Below are 18,017 nucleotides of genomic sequence, written 5' to 3'. Positions count from 1 at the left end.
TGTGACTCATAGCCCCTTCCATTAGGTGAGCATCCCAGTGAGATTTAGAGGAAGGGAATCTGCTTCCACTCACCTGCTTGGAGACTGACTGGCTCAAGTTGGGATCAATTACTTTAGTAATTGGATTAGCTGCTTGATGGCTCCACTTCTAGACTGAAAGTTCTCAAAATGTGATCATCATCAGCAGTCCCACCTGCTGTTGGTAGGAATACAGATTCTCAGGCCCCACCCCAGACCTATTGAACCAGGAACTGGGGGTGGGTTGTAGGCATCTGTATTAAAAAGTGCTCCAAGTGACTCCAACGCACCCTCATGCCGGAGAACCACTGCTCCAAAGACGTTTCTCTTCTCCAATTCAAAATGACACCCTAGCCTCTCTAAGAAACAGGTGTTTACTTGGTAGGGCCTAGTATGATAGATATGACTTACCTTAAGAATTATTCTTTTGAAATTTTCTGATGATTTTTCCATCAATCACACACTTTTAGCTTAAAAGCTTTCTGTTGCACTTTAGCTGAAGCAAAAAGAGTCTCCTAAGAAGGAGGAAACTTTAGGAATTTAAGTACTTTAAGCAAGGCAATTTCCACTTGGATTCAGTTGTCCTTACTATGATGCTTATTAACTATGGAATATTTCCTCACATAAGATGAGGTTTAAGAATGGGACTCACTTTTCCCTGTATTGTCTTCTCCATAAGAATCATCACCATCAAACATACTATATATTTTGTATGCTTCTACTATGTTCTGTATGTCTTCCTCCACAAGAACGTGAGCGTCATGAAGACCAGGGCTTTTGTCTGTTTTATTCAGTGCTGGTTCCCCAGAGCCCTAAATAGTGCTAGGTTTGTTACAGACATTCCCAATTATTTATTGAATGAGTGCATGAAAGTTGGGTTTCAAGAATGTGTTGGACAAGTTGTTTAGATTTCTATGTTTATTGATTCATTGAAGAAAATTATGATTTTTATTCTGATTTCTACTTGTCAGTATGCTTAATACAGCAGGCATCATAAGGTCGTCAGAAGTCCAATCATTTTAGTGTGACATGAACTGAAGAATTTACTAGATTGATGTGGAAGTTATTACCTAGAGATATGCTATAGAGCTGCATGGATGGGAACTGGACGAGGGAGAAGACACGAGAGAGGCAGGAAGAGTTATTGTGTGAAACTAACACCTGAGGATTTTTGTCGGTAACTCCTGAATGTGCCAGTCTGATGTTTATTCAACTGTGTCCTTTTGTAGGGGTTATTTGTGGGGGGGGGCAGTAACTCTGTTTTATGGGTAATCATGTTAGTGTTAACACCTCCCAGAATGCAGTATTTCCATTTCCCTTTTGGCACATTTTACAGCTCCTACTTCACATATGTTCATTGTTTTCCTGTTCGCTGATGATCCTATTTGGACGCAGAAGAGTTGGTCTCCGCCCTTGGTGCACTGGGAGGGTAACAGGCAGACACACTTGGAGGTGGTGGCTGCAAGGAGAGAGACAGTGTGACTCTCTATAGAGCTTTAGGATTTGATTTTACCTGACTCCTCCCCCGTGCAGCAAGCACTTTGGTGGCAGTGAGTGAGAATGCGGGCACAAAGGCACTGACTCAAAAGACCCAACTGTGGTTGAATGGAGTCATCTGGATGTAAGCGAGGTGAGGCTGCTGGTAAGTCAGTAAGATGTAGGAGCTGGGCTACCTCTGACACCTCCCTCTCCCTCACTAGCCACATCCAATCAGCTGCTCAGTTCAGTTCAGTCGTTCAGTCGTGTCCGACTCTTTGCGACCCCATGAATCACAGCACGCCAGGCCTCCCTGTCCATCACCAACTCCCGGAGTTCACTCAGACTCACGTCCACCGAGTCAGTGATGCCATCCAGCCATCTCATCCTCTGTCGTCCCCTTCTCCTCCTGCCAACAATCCCTCCCAGCATCAGGGTCTTTTCCAGTGAGTCAACTCTTCACATGAGGTGGCCAAAGTATTGGAGTTTCAGCTTCAACATCAGTCTTTCCAATGAACACCCAGGACTGATCTCCTTTAGGATGGACTGGTTGGATTTCCTTGCAGTCCAAGGGACTCTCAAGAGTCTTCTCCAACACCACAGTTCAAAAGCCTCAATTCTTCGGCGCTCAGATTTCTTCACCGTCCAACTCTCACATCCATACATGGCCACTGGAAAAACCATAGCCTTGACTAGACGGACCTTTGTTGGCTAAGTAATGTCTCTGCTTTTTAAAATATGCTGTCTAGGTTGGTCATAATTTTTCTTCTAAGGAGTAAGCATCTTTTAATTTCATGGCTGCAATCACCATCTGCAGTGAGTTTGGAGCCCCCAAAATAAAGTCTGACACTATTTTCACTGTTTCCCCATCTATTTGTCATGAAGTGATGGGACCAGATGCCATGATCTTAGTTTTCTGAATGTTGAGCTTTACGCCAACTTTTTCACTCTCCTCTTTCACTTTCGTCAAGAAGCTCTTTAGTTCTTCACTTTCTGCCCTTAGGGTGGTGTCATCTGCATATCTGAGGTTATTTATATTTCTCCTGGCAATCTTGATTCCAGCTTGTGGTTCATCCAGCCCAGCGTTTCTCATGATGTACTCTGCATATAAGTTAAATAAGCAGGGTGACAATATACAGCCTTGACGGACTCCTTTCCCGATTTGGAACCAGTCTGTTGTTCCATGTCCAGTTCTAACTGTTGCTTCCTGACCTGCATACAGGTTTCTCAAGAGGCAGGTCAGGTGGTCTGGTATTCCCCTCTCTTTCAGAATTTTCCACAGTTTATTGTGATCCACACAGTCAAAGGCTTTGGCATAGTCAATAAAGCAGAAATAGATGTTTTTCTGGAAGTCTCTTGCTTTTTCCATGATCCAGTGGATGTTGGTAATTTGATCTCTGGTTCCTCTGTCTTTTCTAACCAGCTTGAACATCAGGAAGTTCATGGTTCACGTATTGCTGAAGCCTGGCTTGGAGAATTTTGAGCATTACTTTACTAGCGTGTGAGATGAGTGCAATTGTGCGGTAGTTTGAGCATTCTTTGGCATTGCCTTTCTTTGGGATTGGAATGAAAACTGACCTTTTCCAGTCTTGTGGCCACTGCTGAGTTTTCCAAATTTGCTGGCATATTTTCTACCTCCTGTCAATCCATTTCCACAATGTCTTCAAACTGTCCTTCGTGTTCTTTTCTCATTGGCGCCACCTCGGAATACTTATATCACTTATTGAGCATGCATGATGAAACCACAGAATATACCAAGTGCTTTGCATGCTTTATTTCATTTAAGCCTCACAATGAACATATGAACTACAAGGTATCGTACTAACCCTACAAACGAAGTCAGCTCAGAGAGGCTGAGTGATTTGCCCAATGTCCCATGATTTAGTAAGTGGTAGAGGCAGGTTTTAAATCATAAATGACTTATAGGGCTGCCTTCTTATAATTCTGCACTGCATTTTTTTATTTCTTCCTAGAATATTCCTAGGTTATGACTGGGAATCTGGATTTTAATAAGCAGTGAAATTGGGTGATACTTTTCTCAGGCTTGGTTTCAAAACCACCCCATCACTTCATAATTCATATAAATCTTGTATTCATGAAAGAGTTTTAAAATGACCATTTGGGGTAAAGTTACCAAAGCCAAGTATATTAAATCATTTTAGAGTAAAGGGATATAGGCTCATTTAATCAAAGTTCAAGGTCTTCCACCATTTGGCCTCAATATCCCTTTGCAGCAGATATTCTCTGCTTTCTTCATCCCAGATAGGGTGACTCTCGCTCTGTTTCCCAATAAGGACCCCAAGGGTGGTCCAGTTTTTGTCCATTGCCCATCCTATTCCCTTCTTTTGCCAGACTGGTATGCTCTTTCCAATATTCCTGCACATGTCCAATGCCTATAAGCCTTGCCTCCTCCATGAAGCATTGTATAGCCACATATCCCCCACCAAGGTTTTCTATAACTAAATTTTAATGGTGTAAATTTCTCAGTACTACATTTGACATTTTTATAATTTTTTGTTAATTAGCTTCCCTGGTGGCTTGGATGGTAAAGAATCTGCCTGCCATGTGGGAGATTGGGGTTCAATCCCTGGATTGGATAGATTCCCCTGGAGAAAACTAGCTTTTCATATGTCTTTCTCCCAAGACTGTGTGAGAAAGCAGTAACCACGACTCATCCTTATGTTTGTCCCAACCAGCTCTTAACAAGGTGCTCAATTAATTCTGCTTCATCAATTGGTTTCAATTCTGAATTTGGGGTGCAGATATAAGTATTCAAAAAGAAAAGTATTCGATGGATTTGGGATAATTTATGTTGCCAAAATATCTGAGTCAGACTGAGAAACAGTCTGCAGCTTCTTTTGGGCAAATATCAACTCTTTCTCATGTATCTCAACTGATGGGAGAAAACAGCAAAAGGAAATGGGGAGATTTTGTAAGCACATAAACTTCCTGTCCATGGTAGGAAGCATTTCTTGAAAAGACATGAATTTCCCTTTTACCTTCTTTGTCAACCAGCTAGAGAAGATTTTAGTTGGGGACAGTCTTGTTTGTTATTGGAAACTCTAGGATTTGATAAAGAACAGGAGACAGCTCTACCTCTAGAGAGGATGTCAGGTCCCCAGGCTTGTGGAAAGGCCATGGTCACCACTCCTGCAGTACGGTTATAACCTAAGTGCTCTTAGCAAGATGATTTTCAGGTTACCAGCATGAAGAGGCCCTTCCTGCCACCTCCAACAGTCGGTTTTCATGCTTCCATCCTAACGAAACCCTTCCAGGCGATAAGATATTTATCTCTCTTATAGCTCTTATCACATACTGTCTTGCATTAAATGTATTCATGTAATTATTGTGAAATTTTGGGGCTTCCCTGGTGGCTTAGTGGTAAAGAATCTACATGCTAAGTGAGTTTGATCCCTGGGTTGGGAAGATCCCCTGGAGAAGGAAATGGCAACCCACTCCAGTACTCTTGCCTGGGAAATCCCACGGACAGAGGAGCCTGGTGGGCTACAGTCCATGGGGTCACAACAAGTTGGACACGACTTGATGACTAAACAACAACACTGTGGAATGTTATTCCAACTGTGAACAATTTGAGGATATAAAGATCCTTTATCACTATACCCCTCACCTTACTTTGAACAATGACTTTAGCATAGGGGATACTAAAAGGATGTTTATTGAATACATTTTCCCCTCTTGGTAGATATTGTTGAAATTTAGACAAAACATTTAATGCCACAAAATTAGACTCCTTGGGAAGGCTCTTGTGTTCCAACTTTTGAAAAGTGAATTTCATGTTACTTTGAAGTTCCACTTTAAACTTTTTCTCATTTCATTTTAGATAGAGAAGGAAAAGGGTAGCAGACTATACAGTGTAATCAAGAACACAATTTAATCAAAATGACATTGAATTCAACTCAAAATTAATAATACCCCAGCCTGTCATGGGTAGATTGAGTATGAAATACGTTTTTTGTTTCCTCTTTTCATAAATGCTGTGGTCATACTTTTGTTCTGGAGTGCCACATGAACAGATATCTCGGTGACACTGACTTTTGCTCACCAGCTAAAGAAGGCTGGCACAGGCAGATCATATCTTTAGGGGGGAAAATGCTTCAGTTTTTGGACTGTGTGTAGGATCAAAGGATATTTTAAATGACTTAACTCTCTTATTAAGTAAGGTTTATGCTTTATTTTTACTACCCCAAGACATTCTGCTAACTTGACCAATATTTGTTAAGTATTCAAACTTTATATTTCTGTGAAATGAAAATAATTCCTGCCATATCAATAAACAAGAAATGTCACAGCCATTGGGCTTTCCTGGTGGCTCAGCAGGTAAAGAATCTGCTTGCAATGCAGGAGACCTGAGTTTGATCCCTGGGTTGGGAAGTTCCCCTGAAGGGGAACATGGCAACCCACTTCAGTATTCTTGTCTGGAGAATCCCCATGAACAGAGGAGCCTGGTAGGTTACAGTCCATGGGGTCGCAAAGAGTCAGACATGACTGAATGACTTAATCACAGTCATAGCCATCAGCGATTTCTGGCTTCCAAATGTGAAAGAGGCCTCCCAAAACTGAGATCTAGCAGATGCTGCCACCACCTGCAGTGATTGCTGAGGAGCTGGGGAAATGCAAGAAGCAGCCATCTGCCACTCCTTAAGGTGAACAAGGAAGGAAACAGGATCGGCTCTAGATAGCTGAGGTGCATATGAAAGGAATGAGTTCAGAGAGCAGAGAGGCTTGCATCTTCCCATACAAAGAATGCTAAATTCCTTAACTTGGTATCTGATCTTTGATGTTCAGAGGGCCTGCTCCCTTTGTTGCAAACTTGTATAGAGCCTGACTCCCCCTCCCACATCCTTGGAGCAGTTTTCTCAGAGCTACTGAGATCCCGTCTCCTGGGCTCAGGCTCAAGGTCCTAGATGTTCCCACCAAACAAAATAACTCTCTACTTTCAGATTGTGACTACAGTTTGAGTTGACTGCTCTTTTTTAAAGACAAGCTTAGGATCCTGGTGGCTGTGGGATTTAGATATACGTAAGGGTCACAAAGAGTTGGACCTAACCTAGGGGCTAAGCATGCATACACTAAGCAAAGAGCTAATAATAAAGATATATTTTGACTAAATCATAAGTCATGATTGTTACTCAGCCAAATTTGGAAAGAGTAATTTGTAGGAAAAGAAAAAGGGGGGGGGGGGGAAAGAAACTCTTTGAAACAGAGGAGTTGCATGAAGACCTTTCTCCATGATAAACAAGGAAAATAGATGTTAACACTAAACACATCCCCGAATACCTGTGCTGCCTACTGTGGTACAGACAGGCACCATTTGTCCTTCCTGCTGTCCAAGTCCCTTTTATTTTTTGTATGTATTTTTGCAATAATGTTCTTACATTATAACTTTTAGAGAAAAAGTTTATGTTTTAAATCCAAATTTTAAATAAATACATAGTTGTATAGTACTTTCAGCTCTTGTCTACCACAAATTATTGTCTCTGAGAGAGATGTCAGTTAGGTAATGGTGTTGGTCAGGCAACAAAAAAATGAATAGTAGTGCTTACCTACATGATGATTGAACAATGATTAGAGTCAAACAATGTAAGTATTTAGGCCTGGTTTTCCATCTCCTACGTGAAATTGGAATGCTCAAACTAATTGCACTCATTTCACACGCTAGTAAAGTAATGCTCAAAATTCTCCAAGCCAGGCTTCAGCAATATGTGAACTTCCAGATGTTCAAGCTGGTTTTAGAAAAGGCAGAGGAACCAGAGATCAAATTGCCAACATCCGCTGGATCATCAAAAAAGCAAGAGACTTCCAGAAAAACATCTATTTCTGCTTTATTGACTATGCCAAAGCCTTTGACTGTGTGGATCACAATAAACTGTGGAAAATTCTGAAAGAGAGGGGAATACCAGACCACCTGACCTGCCTCTTGAGAAACCTGTATGCAGGTCAGGAAGCAACAGTTAGAACTGGACATGGAACAACAGACTGGTTCCAAATAGGAAAAGGAGTACATCAAGGCTATATACTGTCACCCTCTTATTTAACTTATATGCAGAGTACATCATGAGAGACGCTGGGCTGGATGAACCACAAGTTGGAATCAAGATTGCCGGGAGAAATATCAATAACCTCAGATATGCAGATAACACCACCCTAAGGGCAGAAAGTGAAGAACTAAAGAGCCTCTTAATGAAGGTGAAAGAGGAGAGTGAAAAAGTTGGCTTAAAGCTCAACATTCATAAAACGAAGATCATGGCATCTGGTCCCATCATTTCATGACAAATAGATGGGGAAACAGTGGAAACAGTGGCTGACTTTATTGTGGGGGGCTCCAAACTCACTGCAGATGGTGATTGCAGCCATGAAATTAAAAGACTCTTACTCCTTGGAAGGAAAGTTATGACCAACCTAGATAGCATATTAAAAAGCAGAGACATTACTTAGCCAACAAAGGTCCGTCTAGTCAAGGCTATGGTTTTTCCAGTAGTCATGTACGGATGTGAGAGTTGGACTGTGAAGAAAGCTGAGCGCCAAAGAATTGATGCTTTTGAACTGTGGTGTTGGAGAAGACTCTTGAGAGTCCCTTGGACTGCAGGGAGATCCTACCAGTCCATCCTAAAGGAAATCGGTCCTGGGTGTTCATTGGAGGGACTGATGTTGGGGCTGAAGCTCCAATATTTTGGCCACCTAATACGAAGAGCTGACTTATTTGAACAGACCCTGATTTAGGGAAAGATTGAAGGCAGGAGGAAAAGGGGATGGAGGATGAGGTGGTTGGATGGCATCACCGACTCAATGGACACGAGTTTGGGTAAACTCCGGGAGTTAATGATGGACAGGGAGGCCTGGCATGCTGTGGTCCATAGGGTTGTAAAGATTCGGACATGACTAATCGACAGAACTGAACTGATGTGAAATTGCTTTATTCGGGGCACAAGGTGAGAAGCCCCAGAGAGTGACCTGCTGAGTAGCCACCATCAGATGGCCTGTTGGCTGTGCCAATCATGGTGACCTTCTGTCATGGATTCCATCCTGCCACCTGTCAAGGGAGCTGGACCTTGATAATCAGCTTTAAGTGGATTGAGAAAAGCCTGGATTTGGTTTATAACGCCTCTCCCTTTTTCCAGGACTGACTCAAAGAACTGGGTTGAAAAGTGAAAGAGAAGTCAAGGGTAATAATAAGGTTTTTATCTTTGTTTTTGCAAAACTAAAGTGGCTTCAGCAAAAGGTAGATGTTAACAATTCAGTAAGTTCCCGTTGCTTACTTTATGCCTCGATTTCAGATGATTTTTTGAAGATGAGCCAGAGGGAAATCTAGCTGCCTATTTGAGTTCTGTTAGGTCCTAATCTTCAACCCATATTTATGTATTATATGAAATTCAGTCGAACTATTTCAGGTTCCAAGTTCACCTTAGTGCAAATGCACTGCTGTGAAGTTTCTGCTTTTAAGCAGTTCACAAATGAAATGCCAATAGGCAATACACTTACAGAAAATAGAAATGTAATACTACTTTTTAAGTATCAAATAGGCAGAGATATAAATGGGTAATAGCTCCAAGGTTTGGTGAGGGTGTGGAAGGCAGTCTTTATCACACACTGTAAATATGAATATAATATGATAAAGACATTTCTAGAAAGCAAGTTGATACATAGCATCAACAATGACTTTCTATTTTAAAATAGTATTTATCTAGAAACATTCCATTTAAGTATAATCTAAGGATAGAATCTTGGAGTATAAATTTACCTGTGATAGATTTGTCTATCACAGCACTGTTTCTAACAGCAAAATCTGGGGAAAAATCTAAATATCAAATTAAAGATTGATTAAGTAAAATCACAAAATGCCCATATGAGCTTTTGCAGACATTGAAAATTATGTGGCAGAATAATATATAATGATATGGAAATAGTTTCATGATACATCAAAGTGAAAAAAACAGCAATATATAAAATAAGATGCAGTATATGATCCTATTTTTTTCAAACATGTAATGTAATCAATGCCATCCCTGAGGTGTGTGAGGCTCCAGGGAATTTTTAAATGGGGTGTTTCTTTTATATAAATGACTGAAGTCATTCTAAATTAGTGTCAACTCCTTACTAGCATTCCGATCTCAAGCAGTTTTGAGAAAGACTACCCTGCTGGCCAGTGGCTCACCAGGCTGCTCTCTGGGAATGAGGGTCTAGCTCTGAGCCGGGAAGGACTCTGTAGATAGAGTCCTAGAGCTTCTTGGGACATCACACCTAATGAGGAGAGAAGCAGTAGAGGGTAGAAGAATGTCCCACAAGGGGGGAACAGGGCTTGGGCTCACAAGGGATCTCATGTGGGTTCAAGGCATCCTGCCTGTGAACCCTACCAGCATGGGCTGATCCCAGCCACTACAAAGGGACTTCAAAACACTTGAGGCAGATGCTTCTGGTAATTGGTATTGGTGAGGAACCCAGTCCAGGCTCAAGGCACTCTACCTATGCTGGCCCAAGCTGGTTCCATCTGCCAGAGAAAACTTAGACAATTTGATAAAGGCCCTCCAAAGGTGGGGAAGAGGGGTACTGAAGCATGAGATCAGGATGGGTGTTCTTACTTGGGGACGACGGGTGGGTCTGATTATGTATGTACAGAAAAAGACTGGAAAGATTTACACCAAAGTTGTTAAAGTAGTTATTTCTAATTGTGGGTAGGTTGGGTTCTAATTTTCCCTTCTATTTAACTCATTTCCTAACACTTTTTTATAGTGAAAAAAGAATTAGTTTTGATTAAGGAAAGGTTATTTATAAGAAACAATGTATAAATACAAATAAGATGTACTAGCTGAGGTGATGGAGAAGGCAATGGCAACCCACTCCAGTACTCTTGCCTGGAAAATCTCACGGGCAGAGGAGCCTGGTGGGCTGCAGTCCATGGGGTCGCTAAGAGTCGGACACGACTGAGTGACTTCACTTTCACTTTTCACTTTCATGCATTGGAGAAGGAAATGGCAACCCACTCCAGTATTCTTGCCTGGAAAATCCCAGGGACGGCGAAGCCTGTTGGTCTGCCGTCTATGGGGTCGCACAGAGTCAGACACAACTGAAGCGACTTAGTAGCAGCAGCTGAGATGAAGGTTAAGTGATAGCTTTTCTAGTATGAATTACCACTGGAGCTTACCTGAACATTTTTCCCAGTTGTAGCAGGTGTCATAGCCACAGGATTCATTCTTTGTGCTACTGGATGAAAGTTTTATCCTTTCCAGACCCCATTTTAACTGTGGACCCTCTTCGCATGAACCAATATGTAGAAAATGGAGTTGCTGATTATTTAAACATTTCTCAGCCAAAAGCTTACAAGCAGATGAAGTAAAGTAATCGCTGGATGTTGTATCAAGAACACAGATTTCTTCTGAATAATGGCTGTACGGGAGAGAAAAGCAAGCATTTATACATGAAGACTAGAAAAGATGGTGTGTAGCCAACTCATATGTTAGCTTACCACCTAGTTCTGTACCCCCTACTCTCTTCCCCCCAATTTCTCTTCTTTCAGTCTCTCATTTAATCTTGCATGCTCTGGGATTCATTTTCCTTAAAAAAAATTTCATTTTAAGCTTGTTACTACTCACAATTGCCTTCAAATTAAAGTCTGAATTCGTTAATTCTGATAATCAAAATCTTCCGTATTTTGAATTCATCCATCAACTTTCCTTTCTAGAATCAGTTTCCCATCCTCCTTAATCCCTTTTTATTACCTGACAATGTATTGAGCATTTTCTAGACTGACAAGATTATTCTTCCTTTGCTACCATCCCATGCCTTGCTCGATCCATGTTGCACTGTCTCCCCTCTCTGGCTGTCTATGTTCAGATCAATTCTTGGCTACATTAATCCTGATCAACCTAGACTATTTTAGTCTGCACTTCCCCTGAACTCAATTGCAACACCAAAGTCTTATACATAATTATATAGCATTGCAAGTGTGTTTGTATTGTGACTAAGAGCATGAGTTTTTAGGTCGATCTCTGAATAAGTCACTAAATCTAAGTAAAGAGATGGGTCCTGCTAACAAGAAGATAGCCATAGTCTTTCTCTTGCTGAGAGGACAAGAACTTGATTACTCCAAACCTGAGTTTCTTCTCCGATGTCAACTTCAGAGTTAAAAATCAGTGCACCAGTGTGTAAATTTGTTTCCAGGAACTGAAGCCCAGAGAGAGAACAAAAAGCCACTTTCTAAGTTCAGGGAACTTAAGCTGTGGGGCCAGTCACTCTCACAAACACCTTTGATGCCATATCAAAGAGAACTGAGGAGTATAGGAAGAGGCTGGAGAGGGAGGGCTGAGCTGAAATTCAGACAGTTCTAGAGGACAGTCTGTACTCTCATAGTCTGGTATTGCAAAGACAAAGAAAGAAGTTCCCTCTGGTTACATGGACAATGTGAATGTTGTGAGTTCTCCCTAGAAGGTCATCTTCTGGGTGAGGAGACCCCAGCAGCAGTAGCTCATACAAGGCGGACCACTTGTGGTCGATTCTTAGGAAGGTAGACAGAGCCAACTTTGGGCTGAATTACAACAGTGGAATGTTACAGAAAAAGTCCCTGTAGTGTTCTCATAAATAAATAAACAAAGTGTCTCTACAAGCGTTTGTTGAGGGAGAGGCGATCAGTGTTAAAGCTGAAAAAAAACCTGGGTGCAAAGAAATAGAAGAAAAATTCAAAGGTAGCAATTATGAACTGCTGCTGCTGCTGTTTAGTCGCCAAGTTGTGTCTGACCCTTTGTGACTCCATGAACTGTAGCCCAGCAGGCTCCTTGTCCATGGGATTTTCCAGGCAAGAATACTGCAGTGGGTTGCCGTTCCCCTCTTCAGGGGATCTTCTTGACCCAGGGATCGAACCTGTGCCTCCTGCATTGGCAGGTGAATTCTTTATCACTGAGCCACCTGGGAAGCCCCAACAATTATGTACATGGACAGCAAAAGAGACACAGATGTATAGAACAGTCTTTTGGACTCTGTGGGAGAGGGCGAGGGTGGGATGATTTGGGAGAATGGCATTGAAACACATATAATATCATATGTGAAATGAATTGCCAGTCCAGGTTCGATTTATGATACAGGATGCTTGGGGCTGGTGCACTGGGATGACCCAGAGTGATGGTATGGGGAGGGAGGTGGGAAAGGGGTTCGGGATGGGGTTCAGGTCCAGGTGTACACAGGAACATGTGTACACCCGTGGCAGATTCATGTTGATGTATGGCAAAACCAATACAATATTGTAAAGTAATTAGCCTCCAATTAAAATAAATAAATTTATATTAAAAAAAATAAAAAATAAAGATGAAAATTGCCCTAGAACAGCCTGCATTGTTTAAAATATATAAAAAGTGAAATATCACAACTGGACACAGTCTGTTGACTTATTATTTCTCCATTTATTCATCCTCTTCCTCAGTAACTTAACTCTAATTTTATTCACCATGTAGGACCACCCAAGACAGACAGGTCATGGTGGAGAGTTCTGACAGAATGTGGTCCACTGGAGAAAGGAATGGCAAGCACTTCAGTACTCTAGCCTTGAGAACCCCATGAACAGTATGAAAAGGCAAAAAGATAGGACACTGAAAGATGGATGTGCAATATGCTGCTGGAGATCAGTGGAGAAATAACTCCAGAAAGAATGAAGGGAAGGAGCCAAAACAAAAACAACACACAGGTGTGGATGTGACTGGTGACAGAAGCAAGATCTGATGCTGTAAAGAGCAATACTGCATAGGAACCTGGAATGTTAGGTCCATGAATCAAGGCAAATTGGAAGTGGTCAAACAGGAGATGGCAAGAGTGAACGTTGACATTCTAAAGGAATCAGCAAACTAAAATGGAGTGGAATGGGTGAATTTAACTCAGATGACCATTATATCTACTAGTGTCAGCAGGAATCCCTTAGAAGAAATGGAGTAGCCATCATGATCAACAAAAGAGTCCAAAATGCAGTACTTGGATGCAATCTCAAAAATGACAGAATGATCTCTGTTCATTTCTATGGCAAACCATTCAATTTATGGTAATCCAAGTCTATGCCTGGACCAGTAATGCTGAAGAAGCTGAAGTTGAACGGTTCTATGAAGACCTACAAGACCTTTTAGAACTAACACCCAAAAAGATGTCCTTTTCATTATAGGGGACTGGAATGCAAAAGCAGGAAGTCAGGAAACACCTGGAGTAACAGGCAAATTTGGCCTTGGAGTACAGAATGAAGCAGGGCAAAGGCTAATAAAGTTTTTCCAAGAGAACGCACTGGTCATAGCAAACACCCTCTTCCAACAACACAAGAGAAGCCTCTACACATGGATATCACCAGATGGCCAACACTGAAATCAGATTGATTATATTCTTTGCAGCCAAAGATGCAAAGAGATGTATACAGAAGCTAAAACAAGACCAGGAGCTGACTGTGGCTCAGATCATGAGCTCCTTATTACCAAATTCAGACTTAAATTGAAGAAGTAGGGAAAATCATAGACCATTCAGGTATGACTAAAATCAAATACCTCATGATTATACAGTGGAAGTGAGAAATAGATTTAAGGGACTAGATTTGATAGACAGAATGCCTGATGAACTATGGATGGAGGTTTGTGACATTGTACAGGAGACAGGGATCAAGACCATCCCCAAGAAAAAGAAATGCAAAAAAGCAAAATGGCTGTCTGAGGAGGTCTTACAAATAGCTGTGAAAAGAGAAGCAAAAAGCAAAGGAGAGAAGGAAAGATAAACCCATTTGAAGGCAGAGTTCCAAAGAATAATAAGGAGAGATAAGAAAGTCTTCTTCAGTGATCAGTGCAAAGAAATAGAAGAAAATAATAGAATGGCAAAGACTAGAGATCTCTTCAAGATGATTAGAGATTCCAAGGGAAACTTTCATGCAAAGATGGGCTCAATAAAGGACAGAAATAGTATGGACCTAACAGAAGCAGAAGATATTAAGAAGAGGTGGCAAGAATACACAGAAGAAATGTACAAAAAAGATCTTCATGACCCAGATAATCACGATGGTGTGATTACTCACCTAGAGTCAGACATCCTGGAATGTGAAGTCAAGTGGGCCTTAGGAAGCATCACTATGAACAAAGCTAGTGGAGGTGATGGAATTCCAGTTGAGCTATTTCAAATCTTAAAAGATGATGCTGTGAAAGTGCTGCACTCAATATGCCAGCAAATTTGGAAAACTCAGCAGTGGCCACAGAACTGGAAAAGGTCAGTTTTCATTCCAATCCCAAAGAAAGGAAATGCCAAAGAATGCTTAAACACCACACAATTATACTCATCTTGTACTCTAGTAAAGTCATGCTGAAAATTCTCCAAGCCAGGCTTCAGTAATACATGAACTGTGAAATTCCAGATGTTCAAGCTGGTTTTAGAAAAGGCAGAGGAACCAAAGATCAAATTGCCAACATTCCCTGGATCATGGAAAAAGCAAGAGAGTTCCAGAAAAACATCTATTTCTGCTTTATTGACTATGCCAAAGCCTTTGACTGTGTGGATCACAATATCTGTGGAAAATTCTGAGAGAGTTGGGAATATCAGACCACCTGACCTGCCTCTTGAAATATCTGTATGCAGGTCAGGAAGCAACAGTTAGAACTGGACATGGAACAACAGACTGGTTCCAAATAGGAAAAGGAGTACGTCAAGGCTGTATATTGTCACCCTGCTTATTTAACTTATATGCAGAGTACATCATGAGAAATGCTGGGCTGGATGAACCACAGGCTGGAATCAAGTTTGCTGGGAGAAATATAAATAACCTCAGATATGCAGATGACACCACCCTTATGGCAGAAAGTGAAGAAGAACTAAAGAGCCTCTTGAAGGTGAAAGAAGAGAGTGAAAAGTTGGCTTAAAGCTCAACATTCAGAAAACGAAGATCATGGCATCTGGTCCCATCATTTCATGGCAAATAGATGGGGAAACAGTGGAAACAGTGGCTGACTTTATTTTTGGGGCTCCAAACTCACTGCAGATGGTGACTGCAGCCATGAAATTAAAGGACTCTTACTCCTTGGAAAGAAAGTTATATTAAATTTCAGCATATTAAAAAGCAGAGACATTACTTGGCCAACAAAAGTCCATCTAGTCAAGGCTATGGTTGTTCCAGTAATCATGTATGGATATGAGAGTTGGGGTATAAAGAAAGCTGAGTGCCAAAGAATTGATGCTTTTGAAGTGTGGTGTTGGAGAAGACTCTTGAGAGTCCCTTGGACTTCAAGGAGATCCAACCAGTCCATCCTAAAGGAGATCAGTCCTGGGTGTTCATTGGAAGGACTGATGATGAAGCTGAAACTCCAATACTTTGGCCACCTGATGCGAACAGCTGGCTCACTGGAAAAGACCCTGAAGCTGGGAAAGATTGAGGGCAGGAGGAGAAGGGGACGTCAGAGGATGAGATGGTTGGATGGCATCACCGACTCGATGGACATGAGTTTGAGTAAACTCTGGGATTTGGGGATGGACAGGGAGGCCTGTTGTGCCATGGTCCATGGGGTCACAAAGTGTCGGACATGACTAAGCGACTGAACTGAATTGAACAGAATTTTATTGAAAAAATGCTTTTGCTTCTAGCCAATGATTTTGATTCTAGGCATTTCATCGCCTCCCTTGCAGGGCCACATGGCCATGTGAACAAGAGAAGAGTAGTGAAATGGAAGCCGTGATGAATCCCCCAGGAACTCTCCTTAAAAAGAGAGCATGTGTCCATTTCTGGTCTTCCTTCTATTGTACTCCAGCAGAGAAATCTTGGACCATGATATAACTTCAAGAATGTCAGAATAGACAACTTTAATAAAAAGAAATAAAGTTTCAGCTATACCTCAATAAAAAATAAAGTATGAATATTAGATTAAAAAAAAGCATAGCAGAACAGACAGCAGGAAGGAGCTCCAGTTCTATATGAAAGAATCACCAGACCATCCCTAGACTGCCTTCCCCATGAATTTATTTTGTAAGATAGAGAAACAAAATTTTTCCTTAAGCGAGTCTCACTTTGGATTTTACTCCCATGAATGTAGTCCTGACATTAATAAGCACTCGACACTCCTGGGTTTGTTTATGTAGAAAAAGGCAATTATAACAACAGAGAGTCATGGCAGCCATATAAGGATATATCATTTTTCTTTATGCTCTCTGCCAACATGTGAAAGGATAAACTAACAAAGAGGTGTGTGTTTGTGTGTGTTCATGTGTGTGTGAAGTCCATGCTCACACCTCTTTCTCTACTCCAACCTCTTGGAGTCACAACTTTGCCCCTGTACTTAGTGGGGAGAAGAAGGCTTTGAGATAATTGTGTCTGATGCTTTAAACAGGATAGAAATGTCTTTATCACCAGAATGAAACTGTTTTAGTACAAAAGCTATGCAAACTTAGGGAACAAGGCTGAGAGATAATTAAGAATGCCTGCTACTCAGTGGGGAAGGAAGAATTCAACAGAGCACAGGGGGTATCAGTTATATTAAAAATTAATATGCTTTGTATTCATGCTTTAAGAAGCCCGGCTCCTTCATGAAGTTGGTTACACTAGACTGGTTTTCTCAGTTCCTAAGCTCAGTCCAGAGAGTATCTCTTACCCACAGTCTTCTTCTGGAGACATGCAAACGCATTCAGATCCCAACTGTTTTTGTCCTGGTTGACAGTGACCCCTTAAGCCTGTCAGGACATCTGAAACAAAAGAAAATGAAGAAAAGAACAGTTCACAGCATGGATTTCAAGTGGTAAGTTTGAATTTAGGAGAAAAGGCTATGGTGAAATGTTCTCACTTATCTCCTAGAGTTAGAGCACTCATTTTAGCTTTTTCAAATCTGTTGTTATGAAATAGTCCATCCGAAAAGTCCTTTCTAGCCCTTGTGAGCTGTCACGTTTCCAACCTAAAACTGCTATTAAGTTCAAGAAAATGAAATTGGTGAAATTTTTGTTCGTTTTTCAAATATTTATTGAACGACTGTGATTTACCAGCACTGTGATAGATTCTGAGGATAGTGAGTTGAGCAAAATTTAACCCAGATCCCATGCTCTCAGAAATTCTAGTCTTGTGGGCAGACAGACATTAATCAAACAAACACACTCTACACATAGAATTTCTGCTGTTATTAGTGCTATTAAAGAGAAAGCATATAATCAAGAAAATTGATGTAGCTAGGAAGGTTATGAACGGTAAAATGGGAAGAGAACAGGGAGTATGATGGAGAGAAAGGAAATAGCAGACATGAAAGTGCTCAACAGAGAGAGAACATTTGACTTTCTTGGAATTGAAAGAAAGCCAGGGAAACAAGGGCAAGCAACAAGAAATGGCCAGAGAGATGGCTGTGCGGTGAACTGTGTAGGGTCATAAAGGGCTTTTGAAGGATTTTTGTCTTATTTCATAAGCAGTGGTAAATCTCTGATAGGTTTTAGCAGGGGGTGGTGTGACAAAATCAGGTCTGGATTTGGAAAAGAATTTAATTCTGGCTTCTGTGTAGAGAATGCATTTGGAGAGGCATGGTGGTCAAGACAGTAGA

At 41.2% G+C, this 18,017-nt stretch overlaps 1 protein-coding gene across 2 annotated transcripts in view; it reads right to left on the bottom strand.

The window, feature by feature from the left end:
* Positions 1 to 918: 918 nt before the first annotated feature.
* C6 (complement C6) overlaps positions 919 to 18,017 on the bottom strand; it is an 85,458-nt gene continuing 68,359 nt past the window's right edge. For both annotated transcript variants that reach the window (XM_061393632.1, XM_061393633.1), the window contains 3 exons: positions 17,091 to 17,181; positions 10,655 to 10,896; positions 919 to 1,477 (listed from right to left, as the gene is read on the bottom strand). In XM_061393632.1, the coding sequence (XP_061249616.1) occupies positions 1,302 to 1,477; positions 10,655 to 10,896; positions 17,091 to 17,181 (509 nt within the window). In that variant the 3' untranslated portion in view covers positions 919 to 1,301. The remainder of the gene's footprint in view (positions 1,478 to 10,654; positions 10,897 to 17,090; positions 17,182 to 18,017) is intronic.

This window comes from Bos javanicus, chromosome 20, assembly GCF_032452875.1.
Source record: "Bos javanicus breed banteng chromosome 20, ARS-OSU_banteng_1.0, whole genome shotgun sequence".
Taxonomy (NCBI): domain Eukaryota; kingdom Metazoa; phylum Chordata; class Mammalia; order Artiodactyla; family Bovidae; genus Bos; species Bos javanicus.
This window is presented reverse-complemented; position numbering and strand designations above follow the sequence as displayed.